Source organism: Triticum urartu, chromosome 3, assembly GCF_003073215.2.
Source record: "Triticum urartu cultivar G1812 chromosome 3, Tu2.1, whole genome shotgun sequence".
In the NCBI taxonomy this organism is placed as follows: Eukaryota; Viridiplantae; Streptophyta; class Magnoliopsida; order Poales; family Poaceae; genus Triticum; species Triticum urartu.
Genome location: NC_053024.1, coordinates 718,981,525 through 719,006,741, shown reverse-complemented (window position 1 = coordinate 719,006,741; position 25,217 = coordinate 718,981,525). Strand labels below are relative to the sequence as shown.

The following is a 25,217-nucleotide window of genomic DNA, read 5'->3' as shown; positions in this document are numbered from 1 at the left end:
GTTGTTCTACTCTTCATAGTGAGCATTTGCGTGTGCACCTTGAGAGGGGAGGTTAAGGACCATGGTCCACCCGAACCCCATGGTCACAGTCGGTGCAGTTTGATCTACTACCATGGACCACCCAAACCCCATGAACCCCATGGGCCATAGGGTTCTTCCTAGTCAGCTGTTGTGTGGTGCTGGTGGGCCCTAGTTGGCCGGATGGGCTAGTTTCACCGGCCGGTAATATGGCATGTGGGTTGTTTCCACCTGTCTTGGTTGCAACACTCTATGGGCAGAGCCTGGTGCAGGCATCATAGATTCCGAACGACGAGCTGTTCGGTGAGTGTCTGAGTCATGGGTCGGCTTGAGATGATATCATAACCCACAAGGAGGTGGGGTGGTAATGCTGGAGGCATCAATACGACCTGATCCAACGCCTCGCATGACTACCACAAGCCATACAAAGGGTCCGGAAGTACTTCTAGTTGAAACAACATCAACATAAGGGGTGGCAGGGGCGCCGCTGACAAGGGCTACAACTAGTTTGAAATGTTTCCGATTAGGTCTCCTTGGCCACTTCTAGATTGTTTACAAGCTCCCCACCCCAAGCAGCACCACCACTATTGCGCTTCTTGTGTAAGGTAGAGGGGCACGCTACAATTGACCTACCATACCATACACCAGTGCCCCAACTCTAAATGATGGGTCACGCTGTTCGTGGAGATCCCGCAGCGGCAACGGTGTCGAGGTTGGCAGGATGAGCGGCATTCTATGTACCGTGCCGATGGCGGCGGGTCTTGGCGGTATGGTACAGCTGAGTCTCGATGGCAGATGCATCTGGATGGATGAGCGTAGGGTGGTGGTGCCGTTGGGCGTCGTGGTGGCATCGACGGATGGCCGGACTGGCAAGGATAATGCAGATCTCTTCCGTGAAGATGGGTCATCGGTTCGATGGTGGTGGCGGCTTCTAAAACATGTACATGTGGTGCATGCCTTAGGTTTCCTGCTCCGGCTGTAGGTTGCATGTTCTCATCACACATTTGTTGAATAATGAATAAAGATGATTGTATGTATCAATTGATGCAGAGGTTAGGGGTTTTAACTTTTAACCTCCTTTTCCAAAATAGAAAATTAACTTAGTAGTAGAGGAACCAGAGGGGACCGGCATGTGGTCCAACTCCCAAACATGGATCTCTTAGTGCTCTGTACCCCTCAAAACAGATCCTTCCCATATGTTTGAAGAGCAAAGAGTTGAGATTACCGCTGAAGAAAATCGACATGGTGTTTGCAGAAGCTGTAGTGTACTCTTGAATGTACATAGGTTATTTTGTAGGGAATCCCTAAGTCTCTCCGCAAGAATATTAAAACATTGATCTGATGAAAAGTGAAAAGTGACGCTGCAACCATAACGTTATTTCACAGTGATCAATGAAATTTCTCTCTTCGGGGTGGAACCAGTGCTGTGATCGGCGTGTGTTGCATCAACCCAAAACCAAGTAACAACAAATCACTACAAATCGTACGGTGAGAGCACCAATGACCACACTTGCTTGCATCGCCAGTCTATATATCATCATGTTACTCGCGGCAATATCTCTCAGGTCATGATGGGATGACCATCGATATTTTAACGACACAAAAACATACAGAGGGGCCAAATAAAGCTTGAAATAGCAACAGAAAATATATAGTCGATTTGTTTAGTTTCTTGACGATTATCTGTTGAATATATGGTTTGTGCATGTATATTGTATAGTCCGGCCCACCTCCTAATCATTGTACAGTTGAGGTTATGGCCCACCTTGTACTCCATATATACGTGCGCTATGCACCGATCAATACATCGAGTTGCATTGCTAAAATATTCGTTTCCAACATGGTATCATACCTACGATCCTAACCCTAACTCCTGCCGCCGCCGCCGCGATCCCATCGCCGCCGCCGCCGCCGCGCCGCCGCCCCCCTGTGTGCCGCCGCCGCCTCGCGCTTCCGCCCGCACCCGCAGCGCCGCCACCCGCGCCGCGCCGCCAGCCCTCCCGCCGCGCCGCTTCACCACGCGCCGCCGCCCTCCCCTCTCGGCCATGGCCTCCCCCGGTTACACCGGTACCACCCGCAGCTGCCGCACCAACCCCTTCGACGGCCCCGATCCCGTCGTCATCCGTGATCTCAATATCCTCGCTCGGGTTCCCATCATTCTCGATCAACTCACCTCCACCTACTATGCCTGGAAGACGTACTTCTCCCTTGTGTTCCGTGAGTACAATCTCCGGGATCACATCGATGGCTCCGTGGACTCCCGCTTCATGGAGGACGATGAGGAGTGGACGTCCATCGACGCCACTCTGATCTGCTGGTTCTACACCACCATCTCGAAGGACCTCTTTCACATGGTGGTCTCCGCCGATGCTGACGCTCACGCCGTCTGGACTAAGCTCAACGGCCTCTTCACCGACAACGTGCTCCAACGCAAGGTTTTCTTGCACGGCGAGATTTTTGGGTGCCAGCAGCTTGACTCGTCGGTCGACGATTATTGTATGCGCCTCAAGAAGCTTGTCGACGAGCTCCGTGACCTCGGTGAGAAGGTCTCCGACGAGCTCCGCCTCAGCACTCTCATCGCCGGCCTGAACGAAGACTTCGGGAACGCCGCCTCCAACATCCCTCTCATCACCAACCCGACCTTCCCCAAGATCGTCGCGTACCTGAAGCTGGAGGAGAAGAGGATCCGGATGTCGCGCGCCCGGGCCACCCATACGGCTCTCACTGCCGGAACCCGTGGCGGTGCGCCGCCTACCGCTCCGGCTCCCCCGCCGCGGCCCGCCCAGGGGCCCCTCCACGTGCAGCCGCCGCCCGGGTTCCCATATCCCGCGCTACCGCAGGCCCCTCCGCCGCCCCCCGCCGAGCAGCAGCAGCGCCAGGGCGGGCGTCGCGGCCGAGGTGGCCGCAAGCAGTAGCAGCAGCCGCCAGCTGCCCATGGCGGGGCGCCGCGCCAGCCGCAGCACCCGCTCCCGTCGGCGCCCTGGCAGGCCGGCCAGAACCCCTGGACGGGGATTGTTCACGCATACTCCATGCCCATACCGCGCGCCCCCGTCCCCGGTGTTTTTGGCGCCCGCCCGGCCCCTCATCAGGCTTTGTACGCGGCCCCTCAGGCGTATCCGCCGGCGCCGCTCTACGGTCCCTCGGCGGCCTATGGGCTGCCTCCGGCCGATGGGCTCGTGGCGCCGCCGCCACAGCCTCTGCCGTCGGCCCCGGCCCTCCCGCCGGCACCATGGGACCCCGCGTTGCTAGCGGCCCTCCACACCGCCCCCACGCCACAGCAGTACACCGGCGGTGGCGACTGGTACATGGACACCGGAGCCACGGCTCACATGGCCGCCAACCCCGGTAACCTTCTTACCGCTCACCCTGTTCACACTGCTGCTCGCATTACCGTGGGCGACGGTTCTTCCATGCCCATCACTCATGTCGGCCATGCTTCTTTTCCTTCTAACTCCGTTCCATTACATCTTTCTAACGTACTCGTTTAACACGACATCATTAAAAATCTTGTTTCTGTTCGTTCTCTTACACATGAAAATCATGTCACCGTTGAATTTGACATGTTTGGCTTTTCTGTTAAGGATGCCCGTACTCGGATGGTGCTCCACCGATGTGACAGCCCCGACGATCTCTACCCGGTCCACTCCTCCACATCCTCCGTCGCTGCACCCATGGCGCTTTCCGCTGGAGTGGACCTTTGGCATGCTCGTGTCGGTCATCCCAACCCCGCCACCCATCGTCATATTCTTCGCAGTTTTTCATTCACGTGTAATAAGATCGACGATCACACTTGTCATGCTTGTCGTCTCGGCAAACGTACTCGTTTACCCTTTAGCACTTCCTCGCATGTTGCTTCATACCCCTTTGAGTTAATTCATAGTGATCTTTGGACCTCTCCTGTTGCAAGTAACACGGGCTATCTCTATTATCTTGTTATCCTTGATGATTTTTCGCACTATGTGTGGACCTTCCCGTTGCGGCGAAAGTCGGATTCTGTTGCCACTCTCACCGCATTCTACTCCTATGTCTCCACGCAGTTTAGTCGCCCCATTCATGCGTTGCAAACAGACAACGGGAAGGAGTTCGATAATCTTGCAATCTGCAACCTTCTCGCCACACACGGCACAATTTTTCGTCTCACTTGCCCGTACACTTCGCAACAAAATGGCCGCACTGAGCGCGTGCTTCGCACTCTTAATGACTGCGTTCGCACCCTCTTCTTTCACGCCAACGTGCCACCAGGTTTCTGGCCTGACGCGCTCGCCACCGCATCACTACTCCTCAACATCCATCCCTGTCGCACTCGCGGGAATTTTGCTCCTCATCATCTTCTGTTCGGCACGCCACCTTCCTACACCGAGCTTCGCATTTTCGGTTGCTTGTGCTACCCTAGCATCGCTTCCACTACTTCTCATAAGCTCGCACCACGGTCCGTGGCCTGTATTTTTCTTGGCTATCCCCCCAACACCAAAGGCTACCGCTACTATGATCCTATCTCACATCGGGTCATCACTTCCCGACACGTTTACTTTGATGAGATGGTTTTTCCGTTTCAGCAGGTACCTTCGGATGTTGTGGCCTTGCCCGCTCCTGGTGACGGCCGCTCGGGCGCTTCTCGCGGGCCGCCTCCTGGCTTTGAGGGTGCCTCCCGTGCCCCGGGTCGAGTTCCTCCCCGGCCGGTTTCCTTCGGGGCTGCACCCCTCCCGGCGCCTGCGACGCCCCCTGCGCCACCATCGGCGCGGGCCTCCTCGGCGCCCCCCGCGCCCTCGCCGGTGGCCTCGCCCGCAGCGGCCTTCCCCACGCCCTCGCTGGCGGCCTGCCCCGCACCCTCGCCGGCGGCCTCGCCCGCGGCCTCACCCGCGGTCTCACCCGCGGCATCAGTGGCGGCGGGCTCTTCTTCGTCCTCGCCCGTCGCCCCTGAGTCGCTGCCCCGCCCGATGACTCGCTCTCGGGCCGGTACCTTCCGCCCGAGTACGTGGTACACTAGCGATGAGTATCTTCTCGCTGCTTCCGTCTCCGAGCCGTCCCCTCTCCCATCGTCAGCTCGAGCCGCCCTTCGGGACCCTCATTGGCTCGCTGCGATGCAGGAAGAGTTCGATGCGCTCCAACGGAACCGCACCTGGCAGCTTGTCCCTCGGCCACCTCGTGCCAACATCATCACGGGCAAGTGGGTCTTTCGGCATAAGACTCGTCCCGATGGGAATCTCGAGCGCTACAAAGCTCGCTGGGTGGTTCGAGACTTTCGGCAACGTGCGGGCGTGGACTTCACCGACACTTTTGCTCCGGTTGTTAAACCGGGCACGATCCGCAGCGTGCTTCAGCTGGCCGTCTCCCGAGCTTGGCCCATGCATCAGTTGGACGTCTCCAATGCCTCCTTGCACTGCCACCTCGCCGAGCAGGTGTTCTGTGAGCAGCCCACCGGCTTCGTTGACGCCACACATCCGGACCATGTGTGCTTGCTCTCCCGTTCTCTTTATGGGTTGAAGCAGGCGCCTCGGGCCTGGTACCAGCGCATCGCTGCCTTCCTGCAGACGCTCGGATTTACATCGACCCGCTCTGACGCGTCCCTCTTCGTGTACTATCATGGGGTTGACACGACCTACTTGTTGCTCTACGTCGACGACATCATCCTGACGGCTTCCACTATCGCGCTTCTCCAGCGGCTTACTGCTCGTCTTCGCGATGAGTTTGCCCTGAAGGACTTGGGGCCCCTCCACTACTTCCTCGGCATTGAGGTGGTTCGACGACCAGATGGGTTCTTTTTGCACCAGCAGCGTTACGCCCATGAGCTTCTCAATCGTGCCGGCATGCTTAACTTCAAGCCCGCTCCCACGCCTGTTGACACCAAGGCCAAGGTTTCAGCTCTGGAGGGCTCTCTCGCATCCGACGCGGCCTTCTATCGCTCCATTGTGGGTGCCTTGCAGTACCTCACTCTGACGCGCCCCGACTTGTAGTATGTTGTTCAGCAGGTCTGTCTTCACATGCATGCTCCGCGCACTACACCACAACACCAATGTAATGGCATGCAATCTGCCGGGAGAAAGCTCTTAAGAGGGCAGAGAAACTACCAGGATAGTAGTTCTCCCGGCAGATAGAACTGCCACAAGAACGGCTGCCGGGGATTTGTTCTCCCGGCAGTTAGATTATTCCCGGCAGTTTATCTGCCCTAGCTTATATATCTGCCGGCAGTTTGCTTTCTCCCGGCGGACTGTTTGCGCCAAAGGAAATACAGTTACCGACAATGTTACTGCCAGTACAAGCATGTTGACCCGGCAGATAGAATGCCAAATCATTGTGTTTAACTAGCAAAAACTGTTTTACGTATGCAGCATATACCTAATTAAGAATCCATTTTGGCAATCAGGTAGATCTCACATCTTAGACATACACTTCAATCGAAGTTACACATAGGCCTCATCAAAAACCTTAAATTTCCTTCAATATAAACATAACATGCCAGATACATATGTTTCTGGATACATACATATAGGAAACAACCATACATAAGGACTTGTGCTGGCACAAAATAGTACGGATGTTTCTAGATGTGCCACACAACCAAAATGAGAATCCAGTGGCTTGTGTACCAAAACAACCACCAAAATAAGCAGAACTTGCCAATGTCTCCAGCTTCAACAAACTAGGTGCACTACATTATCACTACACCAACTTAATTGTATGTCCTCCAAACCTTCAGCCGCTGTAGAACTTCCAAACCGTCAACCGCTTGTATGTAGATCTTGCAATCCTCCATCAACTTGTGTATCTTTGGAAAACCTGCAACAGACCGGAAACTCAAAATGGAGCTCTCATAGAACGATAAACCTGTTGTATCATAAACATGCAACTAGTAATGGAAGCACAAGACAGCACAATAAAAATGCAATCTTTATATCACATAAGGACAAGTGTTCTAATGCAAATAGCAGAAGTCAATAGACATTTCTTCAGGACATCAACTAAACATAGTCCAGGCACTTTGCAAGGAGGCTCCAGGCCAAGCATTTTTCAGCAAGGACTTCTATCCAAACATCAATAGTCCTGCTCAGTTTTTAAAAAGGACGTCAAGGGCTCCAAACTGCTCAGGCTCTGTTTGGGTGAATAGTATATGTAAAATTGTAGTATTCGAAAACTACAGTTTCTAAACCTCTAGCTGCAAAATACCAGAGTTTGTGAAAACCATAATATTATACAGTATTTGCAAAATCATGAGACGTATCGCAGATGCAATATTTACGACAGTATTTTAAACTAAATCACGTGAGCTTGCACAGCCAGCCACTGATACAACAAAATATGTGTACATGTGCCCTTCACCTTTCCACCATATATCTACCTGACGTGTTGTGTAAATTTCAGAAACAATTAAGCTAGACAAACTTACCAATTGTTGATTATTATAATCAAAGAAACAGACTAGTCCTGCTTCTGGACAGTTTGTCATTATTATAGCAATCAATGAAAGTCAATCAAGGCCTTTAACAGTTCAGGCAGTGTGTAGCAACATAAAAACAAGGCTATTCAGGCAGTGTATAACAACAATCCAGTCAGTGTATAACTGTCGCCGCTGGAGATTCCCCGTAGAGGGGCGTCCTCTTTGGTAACCTAAAAAGCCTTGAGCATGGCTATTCAGTGCCGTTCTCAGTTCTTACGCCTGCAAACAGTAACAACTACTCCCTCCGTCCCATAATGTAAGACAGCTTTTTAACACTAGTGTAGTGTCAAAAAACATCTTACATTATGGGACAGAGGGAGTAGCAACTAGCTAGCTAGAAAAAAGTGAGTTCTATGCATGTGCATGGCTGTCTGATGATGATCCATAATCCATAATCAACAAAATTGCTGTAAGTAACTAATAAGGATGGTCCTTGAAGGATGCCACCTGAAGAAAATGTTAGCCCAAAACTACTGGCGAGTAACTAGCTCTCTGTCTTGTACAATCTAGCAGAGGACTAAATAGCAGCCAGCTGCACACTTGCTGCGGCAACACACAAGAACAGAGGAACTCACACAGTAGCAGTTGTGTGCTACTAACTATTTATGCTTAAGCATTCTAGCAAAACACATACACGTATATGTAGTAGTACTACACTTGAGGCTTGGCTGGATAGAAATGAAATGGCCCTGATTTACAATGAAGGAGCACGGCTCCTTTTATAGGGGATTACAAACTGCCTATTGCAGTTGTACGTGAATGTGAGGTAGCTACCTAGAAGCTTGCTGCTGCCAGCTCAATGCACTAAAGCTTGAAAAGTCTAGTTCAGCTCAACCTTTTCAACTAGGGAAAGCGAACTATTGCTTAGCTGCTTCTCCTCCTCAGCCTTTTCACAAGATAAAGTCTAATGCTATTTAGCTACTTCTCCTCCTCAGCCTTTTCACAAGATAAAGTCCAATGCTATTTAGCTACTTCTCCTCCTCAGCCTTTTTGATCGGAGAAAGCCTAGCAAACGACTCCCACTAGACTGGGTTGATCAACAGAAAACACTATCAGAATCAGATCAGGTGTTGCCGCTTTTCAACTATCCCTGTGTCACATACCTGCTTTGATTGCCCTCATCATCCCACATGCAAGGTCCCATAGCAGAAGCAGAAAAATCTTTTTGGAGCCGCTGTTATCAGTGACAGTGTTATGTATGGACCAGATGCATATATCCTTGACAACTTCAGTATCAGAAGATTTGGCAAAGAACGAGATTTAAATGTACTATACCTTTCTTAGAACATGTTCTCCACCTACACTAGGTGCCTTCCCAGAAGCAAGCATTATTTGGTTAGATGCATCTATGCCCATGACTCAAGCACCACCAAAAGATGGTTCATTCTGCATAGCACGGTAAAGAAATTACAAGAATGACACAATTAAACTTGGAAATAAAGGAATCCAACCAGAATCCAACTGCAAAATTGCTGGAAGAAATATGTTGGCAACGGACAGCAGTTTCAAACAAACAGATAGATAATCCACGAGAATTAGCAGTCCAAATTATGAAGGTCTTTTGACACTAGCTATGCATCAAGTGCCACTTTGCATTCACAAAAGGCATGAAAACCAGACTGCTAACATACGCATGGGGTCAGATCATGTTCCTATGTTAAGATCAAACATTTTCATGAGCAAATAAGGCAGGTACTTATTATGCGTCTTAATATTCTGTTCAACCTCCTAAACCATAACATGCAAACAAAACAAGGTTTTTACGTGTTATTATTTGAAACAAAATAATCATAGTTGACAAACATTTTTCAATTTACAGATCTAACAAAAGTTGGGCCAGAATCATGAATTCCTTGCCCAACCCAATTTCTACTTTGATGTTGCTATTACTAAAGTGACCATATGTTTCAGGTCAGACAAGATACCAGGCAGCAATTATTAGTAAAACATGCAGTACATAGTGTAGGCTGAATGTTTACAGCTGAAAATAGCACTTTGTAACAAGTATTTACCAGTAAAACAAAGCGGCAACTATTTCTAGAGCTATAGTTTGCACTGACTGAGGCTGACTTCTTCCATCAGAGTGCTCTGCTATTTTCCTCAAAGCAGAGGAAGAAGATTTGGCAGATGTGCTCATGTGTGTTACAAATCATTGGAAAAATTGAAAGAACAGTAAAGAATACAAGAGAACGGGAAGCACCAGGACCATACCTCGCGCTCGAAGTACAAAAGGGGGAGGTCGGAGGAGCACGGACGAAGGACGATAGGCTGGAGAGCATGATGGTCGGTGGCGCAAACCCTAGGAGAGACGGTGCTGCCCGGGGAGAAAGCATGGAAGGAGAGGCGACATCTGGGCGGCGCTGGGGATGGGCGGAGGGCGAACGAGATCTGCGTAGGAGGGTACTTGACGGCGACGGAGGAGGGTGCTCGGCGGCGGCGGTGGTCCGAGAGGACAGCTGCTGCGATGGGTGGTCAAGGGCGGCTGGGGTCGGGCAGTGGTGGGTGCTCGGCGTCGTCTCGTGTTGGCGGCGGCTAGGGTTGGAGCAGATGGTGATTTGGGCTAGATCTGGGGCGGCCGCTAAGTCTCTGGAGCGAAGTATTTGGGCTCTCGTGCGCTCTCCGCGCTGGCGCGCCTTTGGGCCCAATTATTTCGTTCTCGCGCCATTAACGCCTCCCGGCAGATAATGGGCCAAGGTTTAGTTCTGCCGGCAGATAGAGTGACCTAAATGGTGGATATCAACGCCGGCAGTATGTATGCCATTATTGCTCAACTTCTACCGGCAGTTATTCTGTCTGCAAGTACTTGTGTCGGCAGTTAAGAGATCCCCGGCAGTTGGTTTGCCCTTATATAGATATTTCTCCCGGCAGTTAATTGCTCCCAATCAAGTGTTGTGGTGTAGTGGCGTGACTCTCACTGGACCTTGGTGAAGCGTATCCTCCGTTACATACGCGGCACTACGTCCATGGGACTTACACTGACGGCCTCCGCCTCTACCGACCTTGTCAACTACTCTGATGCGGACTGGGCTGGCTGCCCGGACACACGGCGCTCCACTTCGGGGTACTGTGTCTACCTTGGGCCATCTCTGATCTCTTGGTCTTCCAAGCGACAGCCCACAGTCTCTCGCTCGAGTGCCGAGGCAGAGTATCGGGCAGTGGCTAACGCCGTTGCCGAATGCTCTTGGCTTCGTCAGCTGCTCCAGGAGTTACTTTGTGATGTTCACAAGGCCACACTCGTCTACTGCGACAACGTCTCCGCCGTGTACCTCTCCGCCAACCCGGTCCATCATCGACGAATGAAGCACATTGAGCTCGACATACACTTTGTTCGTGAGCAGGTGGCCCTTGGGCGCATCCGGGTCCTCCACGTCCTGACGGCGCAACAGTTTGCCGATATTATGACAAAAGGACTGCCTACTTCTGTTTTCGAGGAGTTCAGGTCCAGTCTTTGCGTATCCGGTGACGCTTCGACTGCGGGGGGGGGGGGGGGGGGGGGGGGGGTTGTTGAATATATGGTTTATGCATGTATATTGTATAGTCCGGCCCACCTCCTAGTCATTGTATAGTTGAGGTTGTGGCCCACCTTGTACTCCATATATACGTGCGCTATGCACCGATCAATACATCGAGTTGCATTGCCAAAATATTCGTTTCCAACATTATCTATAGTTGTTCGAGGCAGAATATTAATTAACTACTAGTATGAGCTCTAATAAAACTAGACGATGCCCCGCACGTTGTTGTGGGAATATTTTGCAATAGATTTCTAAGATATTAATAATTTATGGAAATAAGAATATTCGGAGAAATAATATGTGAGCTAAAACTAAAAATACATATTGTTATTTGTGTTTGATTATAGTATTTTTGTAAAATATTTATTAAATATATCATGCATGTTTGCATGTTGAAGTGAATATTTTTCTATGGCTCATTGAATGTTGAAGTGAGTCTTTTTTAATGCATGTTGCTTGATGAGATGTCATGCTTGCATGTTGAGAGAAATAGGGTAGTGGGGGCTAACTATTTAGATATAGAAGATTACTACTACAGCTGATTATTACGGTGAGCTAGATGGGTCCAGTACATGACCGGCAAAGACCACGGCCCCTGAGACCTCCTCCACGATATAAAACGCAAAAGGGTGGTCGGCGATGAACTCCAACCTCATTGCACATTTCTTCTTGCGGCCGATGACGGCGGCGCAGGCAGCCGCCACGGTGCCCTCCTCATTCACCTCGACGACGGCCTTGTGGAACACCTCGTCCAAGCGCACGTCACAGACGCTCTTGTCCATGATGCCAGACAGGTCGGCGGCCTCCTCGGTGAACGCCTCCCGAAGCCCTAGGCCTCGAAGGACTTGGGCGAGACGACAAAAGAATGACAGCTTGAACTTGGGCAGCATAAGCTCCCTCACTCTGCTTCGGAGCTTCGGCACGTGGTCAAGCAGGGAGCCACCCATATCCGCAAGAGTGCTGACCATGGCGTTGTTGGCACAGCCTGAGAAGGAAGAAAAAAGGACACACACAAAAGCTTGAGGTGGAAGAAGAGCACACAGGGAGTTTTGCGGCACCGCACACACTTGTGCCTTTTCTCTGTTTCTTCTCTACAACTCATCTCATCATCTTAAATACCAGTACAAGAGACCCACGCACGCACGGGTCAGCCGCCACACTCGGCTGCTAACCCCACTAATCCAACTAACCCACTACATGCATGCACACACCGGCCAAGCCACACACAAATGGCTTGATCCGTTTTTGACTCCACACTACCTACCTTCATGCATGCACGTTCAGCACTAACTAGCCGAACGTCGCGCAACGGCCACACAGCTCGGCCGTTCACCTCCATGGATGTAGTCTGTCACTAACAAACACTTGACCACACTAATACATGTGCATGCAGGTCACATCTCTTCACATGCACTGATCACTTGGTCACCTAGTACACACGTACATGACTACGGCCACTCATCTTCTGGCTTGCCGATCTGTTCGCGTGCACTCGCTCTATCTCTGTGCTGCTGATCCGGCCGCTACGCCATGTTGCCGAGCATGTAATTTTCTTTGTACTTCGCTGACTAATGCATCTCTATGTGGCTATTACACAATGCAACAAATTAAACATGACCTAATCTTAAATGCTTAATACTAATAACAAGATTAGTTCCAACAGGCGTGCAGCCCGTCGTCCTCGTCCGGGAGGAAGACGCACATCGAGTACCGCGACATGGCATCATCACCGGCCTTGTAGGGGAGCTTGAGCACCTTGAAGCCTTCATTGTATGAGACGAAGAGCTCGCATGTTCCCGGCAGGGTCATGAAGGGGACGTCGACGGGGTCGGCGCCGTCTAGGCGGTGGAACTCATGGTCCTCGGTGAGGTTCTCTGGGAAGCGGGTCTCCCACGCGCCCTTGAAGTAGATGGCGTTGGTGAGCACGAACCTCGAGTGGTCGGTCAATGAACCCTCCGGCAGGATCTCCCAGATGAGATTGTTCGTCTCCGCCGCCGCCCACTGGTTGATCTCCTTCCTGGTCTCCTCCCTGACCTCATCCTACACATGCACGTTGTAACAAACAATGACGTACCATTGCCAATATGAAACAGCGATCAACGTCAGAGATGAAGAAAAAAAGTTAGAGTGCTACCTCAGCGAAGTCGACGGCGCGTATCTCTGCCTTGTAGGACTCGGTGGCGGTGTGGAGGAAGTCCAGCGTGAGCTCCATGTGTTCCTGGTGAAATACACCGTAGGTGTAGGTGATGACAGGCCCACTGGAGCCGGACGGGTCGGAGGGGAGGCCGTGCACGAACCCGGCGAGCTCGTCGGCCGACGCGGCACCGAGCAGGGCTAGGAGCTCATCCAGAGTTCTGCCGCAGGCTCCGGCGGCCACCAGGCCGAGCGTGGTGTAGAGGGACAGCGGCGAGAAGGCGATGTTGCTGCCCCTGGTGTTGTCCCCCTCGGCGAGCTTCTTGGCCAGGCGGAGCGCGAACGCAGTCAGGCCGTCGGAGCCCATGGCCGGTGGCGGCGACGACCTGCGCTCCTTCTTGCTGTTGGAAGTTGGAACTCGCCTACTTGTTCTTCTCTTTATATTTTCTCCTTTTCTCAACTCCAGCGGTTCAATCTTCACGCAGGGTTTATATGCAACTACCAACCGACTAGCAAAGTCCTTTTCCTATACGTAGACAGCTAACACGGTTACCACATCCTTGCAATACTAATTTGACTACGTACTTCCTCCTTACCAAAATTCTTGTCTTAGATTTGTCTAAATACGGATGTATATTAAAACGTGACTTGATACATCCGTATTTAGACAAATTTAAAATAAGAATTTTGAGACGGAGGGAGTACTAACAATGCCGAATCTGACTACTACTAGGACTCTACACCCAGGACACGTACTGCTACGACGCAAACCTAGACAAGATTACCCAACACTTGCTTCGCCTCTCCGGCTCTTGGTCTGCCATGTGGTCGATGCGATTGACGGTGCTCAAGTGTTGGCGTAAATTAAGAACGGCGGATTGGCTGCGGGGTGCCTCTATGCACTATCGGTGACTCAAGGTTACGCTCCACGCATTGCCTTGGAGAGAGAGTTCTCATCCAGCGGATGAGATGTGACGACCACTGCGCCGGATGGGAGTAGTCGTCCTCTCGGTCGTGGTAGAAAGACCCGTCGTCAATGCCGCAGGAGTAAGCGGAGGCGAGTCTGATGATGTAGCAACCCCTGGCCCCACTGGTACAGCTTCTTGTTGCGCTCTCTAGCTGGGCCAAGTGGAACCACAACAGTCAGAGCACGGTGAGGCGCAGACTTCTGCAGCGAGGTCGATGACGCAGGAGTAGGGAGATCTTGGTCTGGGTGTAGAAAATGAGGCTAAAGCGTATGCTCTTAGCAGGGACGCGTGCATGTTTATATAGGCACAAGGCCGCGAGATATACAAGGGTTGTTAGGCTGTGGATTGATCTACAAGTCATAATCTAGATAAGACACAATCACAACAGCCCAACTATGGTTACAACTAACTACATGCACGCACGCGTATACGGTTTATAGATACACCGTATATACATTGTTTAACACTCCCCCTCAATCTCAACTTAGACTTATCTAAGTTGAGGTTGCGTCGAAATGCCTCCAGCTCCCTCAAAGAAAGGGGTTTAGTAAACCCATCTGCAACTTGATCACTAGTAGGAACAAAGCAAACATTCAACAGCTTGTTGGCGACCCGTTCCCGAACAAAGTGATAGTCTATCTCGATATGCTTTGTCCTAACATGAAAAACAGGATTGGCAGATAAATACGTCGCACCCAAATTGTCACACCATAGTGATGCTGCCTTGGGATGATGAATACCCAACTCTATCAACGTGTTTTGGACCCAGATCACTTCAGCAGTGGCATTAGCTAGGGCCTTGTACTCAGCTTCGGTGCTAGACCGAGACACGATAGCCTGCTTACGAGCACTCCATGAAACCAGATTTCCTCCAAGGAAAACTACAAAACCTCCTGTGGATCTCCTATCATCAGGATAGCCTGCCCAATCTACATCAGAAAACGCACTAATGAGCATGGAGTCTGACTTGCAAAGCTTAAGCCCATGACTCTGTGTTCCTTGAAGATATCTAAGTATCCGTTTTACAGCAGTCTAATGAACAGTAGTAGGAGCATGCAAAAACTGACAAACCTTATTGACAGCATATGCAATATCTGGACGAGTCAATGTTAGGTATTGTAGTGCTCCCACGATGCTCCTATACCTGGTGGAGTCTTCGGTTGCAAGGATGTCTCCATCATGAAGGGATAACTTCTCGAAGGTGGCTAAGGGTGTAGGCGCAGGTTTATATCCTGTCATGCTCATCCGCTGAAGTATCTCTTGCACATATTTTTCCTGTGATAGAAGAACACCACTTGCAATGTTTTTGACCTAAATACCAAGAAAGAAATGCAAGGCACCTAAGTCTTTCAGTGCAAAATCCATACTCAGATCCTTAAGGAGTGTTGTAACTGCTTTAGATGAGGATCTTGTAACAATAATATCATCAACATATATGAGCATAAAAATAGTTACTCCATGCCGATGATAAAAGAACAGCACCATATCTCCCTTTGACGCAAGAAAACCAAGGGATCGAAGTTTGGAGTACAAGCAATAGTACCAGGCTCTTGGTGCTTGTTTCAAGCTATAAAGTGCATTATCAAGTTTGCAGACATGTCGTGGTGAGACCGAGCTCTCATGCCCAGGAGGCTGCCTCATAAACACTTCCTCTTCCAGAACACCATGCAAAAACGCGTTCTTTACATCTTGTTGACGCATGCACCAATTCCGATAAATTGCAATCGAAAGAACTAGACGGATAGTAGCAGCTTTTACCATAGGGCTAAAGGTGTCCTCATAGTCAACTCCATACCTTTGCTTGAAGCCTTTGGCAACCAACCAAGCCTTGTACCTGTCAATAGTGCCATCAGACTTCCTTTTGATTTTGTACACCCATTTGCACTCAATGACGTTCCTCCCTTTGACAGGTGGAACGAGGCGTCACATTTTGTTATCCATAAGAGCAAAGTACTCCTCATCCATCTCCTTCCTCCACTTGGGGTCACCAAGAGCATCTTGTAAATTTCTTGGTTCACCTGCAGCACAAAAAGATCCCCAACGAACACACCCGTCTTTGTAAACTTTTGGTTTAGCAATGCCACTTTGAGACATGGTGTGAGTGCGCTGAAGGAAATATGCCCTAGAGGAAATAATAAAGTTATTATTTGTTTCCTTATATCATGATAAATTTTTATTATTCATGCTAGAATTGTATTAACCAGAAACATAATACATGTGTGAATACATAGACAAACAGTATGTCACTAGTATGCCTCTATTTGACTAGCTCAATGATCAAAGATGGTTAAGTTTCCTAGCCATTGACATGGGTTGTCATTTGATTAATGGGATCACATCATTAGGAGAATGATGTGATTGACTTGACCCATTCCGTTAGCTTAGCACCCGATCGTTTAGTATGTTGCTATTGCTTTCTTCATGACTTATACATGTTTCTATGACTATGAGATTATGCAACTCCCATTTACCGGAGGAACACTTTGTGTGCTACCAAACGTCACAACGTAACTGGGTGATAATAAAGGTGCTCTACAGGTGTCTCCGAAGGTACTTGTTGGGTTGGCGTATTTCGAGATTAGGATTTTTCACTCCGATTGTCGGAGAGGTATCTCTGGGCCCTCTCGGTAATGCACATCACTTAAGCCTTGCAAGCATTGCAACTAATGAGTTAGTTGCAGAATGATGTCTACGGAATGAGTAAAGAGACTTGCCGGTAACGAGATTGAACTAGGTATTGAGATACCGACGATCGAATCTCGGGCAAGTAACATACCGATGACAAATTGAACAATGTATGTAGTTATGCGGTCTGACCGATAAAGATCTTCGTAGAATATGTGGGAGCCAAAATGAGCATCCAGGTTCCGCTATTGGTTATTAACCGGAGACGTGTCTCGGTCATGTCTACATAGTTCTCGAACATGTAGGGTCCGCACGCTTAACGTTTCGATGACAGTTATATTATGAGTTTATATGTTTTGATGTACCGAAGGTTGTTCGGAGTCCCGGATGTGATCACGGACATGATGAGGAGTCTCAAAATGGTCGAGACATGAAGATTGATATATTGGAAGCCTATGTTTGGATATCAGAAGTGTTCCGGGTGAAATCGGGATTTTACAGGAGTACCGGGAGGTTACCGGAACCCCCTGGGAGGTTAATGGGCCTTAGTGGGCCTTTACGGAGAATAGGAGAGGCGGCCAGGGCTGGGTCGTGCGCCCCTCCCCCCTAGTCCGAATAGGACAAGGAGAGGGGGGCGGCGCCCCCCTTCCTTCCTCTCTCCCTCCTCTTTCCCCCTCCCAAGTCCTAATCCAACTAGGAAAAGGGGGGAGTAGGACTCCTCCTGGCGCGCCCTCTCTCCTGGACGGCCGCACCCCCCTTGCTCCTTTATATACGGGGTAGGGGGCACCCTAGAGACACAACAATTGATCAGTTGATTTTTTAGCCGTGTGCGGTGCCCCCCTCCACCATAGTCCACCTCGATAATACTGTAGCGGTGCTTAGGCGAAGCCCTGCGTCGGTAGAACATCATCACGTCACCACGCCGTCGTGCTAACAAAACTCTCCCTCAACACTCGGCTGGATCGGAGTTCGAGGGATGTCATCGGGCTGAACGTGTGTTGAACTCGGAGGTGTCGTGTGTTCGGTACTTGATCGGTCGGATCATGAAGACGTACGACTACATCAACCGCGTTGTGCTAACGCTTCCGCTTTCGGTCTACGAGGGTATGTGGACAACACTCTCCCCTCTCGTTGCTATGCATCACCATGATCTTGCGTGTACGTAGGAATTTTTTTGAAATTACTACGTTCCCCAACAGTGGCATCCAAGCCTGGTTTTATGCGTAGATGTCATATGCACGAGTAGAACACAAGTGAGTTGTGGGCGATATAAGTCATACTGCTTACCAGCATGTCATACTTTGGTTCGGCGGTATTGTTGGATGAAGCGGCCCGGACCGACATTACGCGTACGCTTACGCGAGACTGGTTCTACCGACGTGCTTTGCACACAGGTGGCTGGCGGGTGTCAGTTTCTGCAACTTTAGTTGAACCGAGTGTGGCTACGCCCGGTCCTTGCGAAGGTTAAAACAGCACCAACTTGACAAACTATCGTTGTGGTTTTGATGCATAGGTAAGAACGGTTCTTGCTAAGCCCGTAGCAGCCACATAAAATTTGCAACAACAACGTAGAGGACGTCTAACTTGTTTTTGCAGGGCATGTTGTGATGTGATATTGTCAAGACATAAGGCTAAATTTTATTGTATGAGACGATCATGTTTTGTAACCGAGTTATCGGCAACTGGTAGGAGCCATATGGTTGTCGCTTTATTGTATGCAATGCAATCGCCCTGTAATGCTTTACTTTATCACTAAGCGATAGCGATAGTCGTAGAAGCATAAGATTGGCGAGACGACAACCATGCTACGATGGAGATCAAGGTGTAGCGCTGGTGACGATGGTGATCATGATGGTGCTTCGGAGATGGAGATCACAAGCACAAGATGATGATGTTCATATCATATCACTTATATTGATTGCATGTGATGTTTATCTTTTATGCATCTTATCTTGCTTTGATTGATGATAGCATTATAATATGATCCCTCACTAAATTATCAAAGTACAAGTGTTCTCCCTGAGTATGCACCGTTGCGAAAGTTCTTCGTGCTGAGACACCACGTGAAGATCGGGTGTGATAGGCTCTACGTTCAAATACAACGGGTGCAAAACAGTTGCACACGCGGAATACTCAGGTTAAACATGACGAGCCTAGCATATAACAGATATGGCCTCGAAACACGGAGACCGAAAGGTCGAGTGTGAATCACATAGTAGATATGATCAACATAGTGATGTTCACCTTTGAAACTACTCCATCTCGCGTGATGATCGGACATGGTTTAGTTGATATGGATCACGTGGTCACTTAGAGGATTAGAGGGATGTCTATCTAAGTGGGAGTTCTTAAGTAATATGATTAATTGAAATTAAATTTATCATGAACTTAGTACCTGTTAGTATCTTGCTTGTCTATGTTGATTGTATATAGATGGCCCGTGCTGTTGTTCCGTTGAATTTTAATGCGTTCCTTGAGAAAGCAAAGCTGAAAGATGATGGTAGCAATTACATGGACTGGGTCCGTAACTTGAGGATTATCCTCATTGTTGCACATAAAAGTTACGTCCTGGAAGCACCGCTAGGTGTACCACCTGCACCAGCAACTGCAGACATTGTGAATGCCTAGCAGTCATGTGTTGATGACTACTCGATAGTTCAGTGTGCCATGCTTTACGGCTTAGAACAGGGACTTCAACAACGTTTTTAACGCCATGGAGCATATGAGATGTTCCAGGAGTTGAAGTTGATATTTCAAAAGAATGCCCGGATTGAGAGATATGAAGTCTCCAATAAGTTCTACAGTTGCAAGATGGAGGAGAATAGTTCTATCAGTGAGCATATACTCAAGATGTCTGGGTACTGCAATCACTTGATTCAACTGGGAGTTAATCTTCCGGATGATAGCGTCATTGACAGAATTCTTCAATCACTGCCACCAAGCTACAAGAGCTTCGTGATGAGCTATAATATGCAAGGGATGGATAAGACAATTCCCGAGCTCTTCACAATGCTAAAGGCTGTGGAGGTAGAAATCAAGAAGGAGCATCAAGTGTTGATGGTCAATAAGACCACCAGTTTCAAGAAAAAGGGCAATGGGAAGAAGAAGGGGAACTTCGAGAAGAACGGCAAGCAAGTTGCTTCTTAGGAGAAGAAACCCAAGTCTGGACCTAAGCCTGAGACTGAGTGCTTCTACTGCAAGCAGACTGGTCACTGGAAGCGGAACTGCCCCAAGTATTGGCGGATAAGAATGATGGCAAGGTGAACAAAGGTATATGTGATATACATGTTATTGATGTGTACCTTACTAATGCTCGCAGTAGCACCTGAGTATTTGATACTAGTTCTGTTGCTAATATTTGCAACTCAAAACAGGGGCTACGGATTAAGCGAAGATTGGCTAAGGACGAGGTGACGATGCGCGTGGGAAATGGTTCCAAAGTCGATGTGATCGCAGTCGGCACGCTACATCTACATCTACCTTCGGGATTAATATTAGACCTAAATAATTGTTATTTGGTGGCAGCGTTGAGCATGAACATTATATCTAGATCTTGTTTGATGCGAGATGGTTATTCATTTAAATCAGAGAATAATGGTTGTTCTATTTATATGAGTAATATCTTTTATGGTCATGCACCCTTGAAGAGTGGTCTATTTTTGTTGAATCTCGATAGTAGTGATACACATATTGATAATATTGAGGCCAAAAGATGCAGAGTTGATAATGATAGTGCAACTAATTTGTGGCACTGCCGTTTAGGTCATATCGGTGTAAAGCGCATGAAGAAACTCCATACTGATGGACTTTTGGAACCACTTGAATATGAATCACTTGGTACTTGTGAACCGTGCCTGATGGGCAAGATGACTAAAACGCCGTTCTCCAGTACTATGGAGAGAGCAACAGATTTGTTGGAGATCATACATACAGATGTATGTGGTCCGATGAATATTGAGGCTCGTGGCGGATATCGTTATTTTCTCACCTTCACAGATGATTTATGAAGATATGGGTATATCTACTTAATGAAACATAAGTTTGAAACGTTTGAAAAGTTCAAAGAATTTCAGAGTGAAGTTGAAAATCAACGTAACAAGAAAATAAAGTTTCTACGATCTTATCGTGGAGGAGAATATTTGAGTTATGAGTTTGGTCTTCATTTGAAACAATGTGGAATAGTTTCGCAACTCACGCCATCCGGAACACCACAGTGTAATGGTGTGTCCGAACTTCGTAATCATACTTTACTAGAAATGGTGCGATCTATGATGTCTCTTACTGATTTACCGCTATCGTTTTGGGGTTATGCTTTAGAGACGGCCGCATTCACGTTAAATAGGGCACCATCGAAATCCGTTGAGATGACGCCTTATGAACTATGGTTTGGCAAGAAACCAAAGTTGTCGTTTCTGAAAGTTTAGGGCTGCGATGCTTATGTGAAAAAGCTTCAATCTGATAAGCTCGAACCCAAATCGGAGAAATGTGTCTTCATAGGATACCCAAAGGAGACTGTTGGGTACACCTTTTCTATCACAGATCTGAAGGCAAGACTTTTGTTGCTAAATTCGGAGTTTTTCTAGAGAAGGAGTTTTTCTCAAAAGAAGTGAGTGGGAGGAAAGTAGAACTTGATGAGGTAACTGTACCTACTCCCTTATTGGAAAGTAATTCATCACAGAAACCGGTTCCTGTGACACCTACACCAATTAGTGAGGAAGTTAATGATGATGATCATGAAACTTGAGATCAAGTTGTTACTGAACCTCGTAGATCAACCGGAGTGGGATCCACACCAGAGTGGTACGGGAATCCTGTTCTGGAGGTTATGTTGCTAGACCATGACGAACCTACGAACTATGAAGAAGCGATGGTGAGCCAAGATTCCGCAAAATGTCTTGAGGCTATGAAATCTGAGATGGGATCCATGTATGAGAACAAAGTGTGGACTTTGGTTGACTTACCCGATGATCGGCATGCCATTGAAAATAAATGGATCTTCAAGAAGAAGACTGACGTTGACGGTGATGTTACTGTCTATAAAGCTCGACTTGTTGCAAAAGGTTTTCGACAAGTTCAAGGGATTGACTACGATGATACTTTCTCACCTGTAGCGATGCTTAAGTCTGTCAGAATCATGTTAGCATTTTCTGCATTTTATGATTATGAAATTTGGCAAATGGATGTCAAAACTGCATTCCTGAATGGATTTCTGGAAGAAGAGTTGTATATGATGCAACCGGAAGGTTTTTTCGATCTAAAGGGAGCTAACAAAGTGTGCAAGCTCCAGCAATCCATTTATGGACTGGTACAAGCCTCTCGGAGTTGGAATAAACGCTTTGATAGTGTGGTCAAAGCATTTGGTTTTGTACAGACTTTTAGAGAAGCCTGTATTTACAAGAAAGTGAGTGGGAGCTCTGTAGCATTTCTAATATTATATGTGGTTCACATATTGTTGATTGGAAATGATATATAATTTCTGGATAGCATAAAGGGATACGTGAATAAGAGTTTTTCAATGAAATACCTCGGTGAAGCTGCTTATATATTGGGCATCAAGATCTGTAGAGATAGATGAAGACGCTTAATTGGACTTTCACAAAGCACATACCTTGATAAAGTTTTGAAGAAGTTCAAAATGGATCAAGCAAAGAAAGGGTTCTTGCCTGTGTTACAAGGTGTGAAGTTGAGTAAGACTCAATGCCCGACCACTGCAGAAGATAGAGAGAAAATGAAAGATGTTCCCTATGCTTCAGCCATAGGTTCTATCATGTATGCAATGCTATGTACCAGACCTGATGTGTGCCTTGCTATAAGTCTAGCAGGGAGGTACCAAAGTAATCCAGGAGTGGATCACTAGACAGCGGTCAAGAACATCCTGAAATACCTGAAAAGGACTAAAGATATGTTTCTTATTTATGAAGGTGACAAAGAGCTCATCATAAATGGTTACGTTGATGCAAGCTTTGACACTGATTCAGACGATTCTAAATCGCAAACAGGATACGTGTTTATATTGAACGGTGGAGTTGTCAGTCGGTGCAGTTCTAAACAAAGCATCGTGGCGGGATCTACATGTGAAGCAGAGTACATAGCTGCTTTGGAAGCAGCAAATGAAGGAGTTCATATCCGATCTAGGTGTCATACCTAGTGCATCGGGTCCAATGAAAATCTTTTTTGACAGTACTGGTGCAATTGCCTTGGCGAAGGAATACAGATTTCACAAGAGAACCAAGCACATCAAGAGATGATTCAATTCCATCCGGGATTTATTCCAGGTGGGAGACATAGAAATTTGCAAGATACATACGGATCTAAATGTTGCAGACCCATTGACTAGCCTCTTCCACGAGCAAAACATGATCAGCACCAAGGCTCCATGGGTGTTAGAATCATTACTGTGTAATCTAGATTATTGACTCTAGTGCAAGTGGGAGACTGAAGAAAATATGCCCTAGAGGCAATAATAAAGTTATTATTTATTTCCTTATATCATGATAAATGTGTCAGGACCCCGATTCCAAGTCACATCAATCTAGCCGGTAACACCTCATATCACATTGCGGCCTCACGCACGATATCCCCACGGGTGTCGCCTTACCATGGCCCGGGACCGTTTGCGCCTTTTGGCTCACGTATATGATAGTGTCGCTAGCATCCATATGACAGAGAATCCGGGCCGACATGGCTAGTCGTGAACCCAAAGCGGCGCAGACCTATGGAGACAGGCATACATGAATCACATCGAGCATGTCGGTAATCAGTGAGTAAATCCAGGCTGTAGCACACTGGGCTAACAGGACTCCGGGGAACCCGGGCTGTAGCAGGCTAGGCAGAACTCCGAAAGTCACCGCGTGACATTTCCCCGAAGGGACAGACATAGGAACGAAGTGAAACACATGCTGGCCAGTCAAGTGTCCTGAGCAGTAGTGCTGGGCTAGCAGGACTCCGGTGAACCGGGCTGTAGCGGACTACTATGGCTCGAGGAGCACTAGACTACGTTTCCCCATAAGAAAGGCTGCCAAGGATAAACAACTAGATTGTTGGATCCCACACATACCAAGCATTTCAATCATACACACAATATGCTCGATACGTGCAAATACAACATGGCATCACAACAAAACTCTACAATTCAAGTACTTTATTTAAAGGCTCCAGAGAGCCATACATAACATGTTCATACAGGTAGGGGTCACATGACCCGACACTCAAGTCATACAAACATACAAGCACATGCGGAAGCAAATAGTCTGACTACAGACACTAGAAAGCAAGAAGGCTTCTCAAAGCCTGTCTATCTACATAGGGCCCTCCACACTACTAGAAAAAGGGCTATAGATGGGATTGACAATAATGGCACACCAGACAAGCGGTGTGCCATTAGTATATACTAATGGCGCACCACCTTCTGATACGCCATTAGAGTTGAAACTACTAATGGCGCACCTGGCCCAGGGTGCGCCATTAGTATCAATTTTTTTTGAACTAGTGCGCCTGTCCAAACATACTAATGGCGCACTTTTCCCTTGATGCGCCATTGCTATTTTTGATACTAATGGCGCACTTTTCCATGCGGTGCGCCATTGTGGTTTTGTAGGCAAGTGCCGCAGCCCGACCGCCCACCATCTCTCTCCTCTCTCTCTCGCACGGAAACCCTATCCTCTTCTCCCTCACCCCACGCACACACGTCTCTCGGCCTCGCCCCGGCCCCGATCCATGCTGCCTCCCAGTGCTCCCTCCTCTTCCTGCGCGGCGGCCCTTGCCCTCCTCTCTCTTCGTTCCCCTTCGCGCCTCCTCACGGCAGTCGCAGCCAAGGAGCCCGAGCTCGGCGGCGACGGATCGGAAGGCAGCGTCGGCGCTGGATCTGGGAGTGGTGGAGCCACCGCCGTCCCCGCTCCACCCTCTCCCGCGCCCCCCACCTTCTCTCCCATCCGCAGATCGAGAACCTTCTCTCCCATCCGCGGATCGGGAAGGGAAGGTCCCAGATCCACATCGGGTGGGTGGGTGGGTCCTTGCGCTTCGGCGCGCCGCCGTCCACCTGGGCCGCGACCACCGAGGTCCTCGAGGCCGGCCATGGAAGTCCGACCTGCCAGCAGCCATGCCTCGCGCCCGAAACCCTAGCATGCATGCCGCAGGAACGAGGTACAGCACCGGACCCCTATGCTCCTCCTTCTTCCATGGACTTCTCACCATGAGAGGTCTCATCTCTGTAGGAAGGAGGACAACGCCATGCAAGCTGCTCCTTCCCCTTCCCCACCAGGACCACGCACGCGATGGAAGGTATCCTCTCCTGTTGCTGCTACCTTAGCTCTTTTTCCATCTCCAGATCTGATTCCTGAGCATTTGTGTCTCTGACCTGATTTGGTCAAGGGGGAGAAAGAGAAGCTGCTCCCATCCGCCTGTGCCTTCAGATTTGGCAGCCCATACAGTACGCACACGGTTTAGGGTTGCTCAAATCCATTTACACTAGTTTGGATGAAACAGAGGCTGTCACAAATGCATCACCTCATGTAACTTCTTGGT

At 48.8% G+C, this 25,217-nt stretch overlaps 1 protein-coding gene and 1 long non-coding RNA gene across 3 annotated transcripts; both read right to left on the bottom strand.

Moving 5' to 3' along the window:
- Positions 1-6,432: 6,432 nt before the first annotated feature.
- LOC125546182 lies at positions 6,433-10,098 on the bottom strand. Of its 2 annotated transcripts, none has more exons than XR_007300473.1 (4): positions 9,466-10,098; positions 8,729-8,839; positions 8,557-8,627; positions 6,433-6,795 (listed from the first exon to the last, which is right to left on the bottom strand). It is a non-coding gene; the product is annotated as an uncharacterized LOC125546182 (long non-coding RNA). The 2 variants fall into 2 exon arrangements; XR_007300472.1 differs by having other exon boundaries at positions 9,665-10,087.
- Positions 10,099-11,513: 1,415 nt separating this feature from the next.
- Positions 11,514-13,180, bottom strand: LOC125547288 (serpin-Z2A-like). The gene is made up of 3 exons (XM_048711224.1): positions 13,103-13,180; positions 12,630-13,008; positions 11,514-11,953 (listed from the first exon to the last, which is right to left on the bottom strand). Exons 1-3 carry the CDS (start codon positions 13,178-13,180, stop codon positions 11,514-11,516), a joined length of 897 nt encoding a protein of 298 aa, XP_048567181.1.
- Between the last annotated feature and the right edge of the window lie 12,037 nt (positions 13,181-25,217).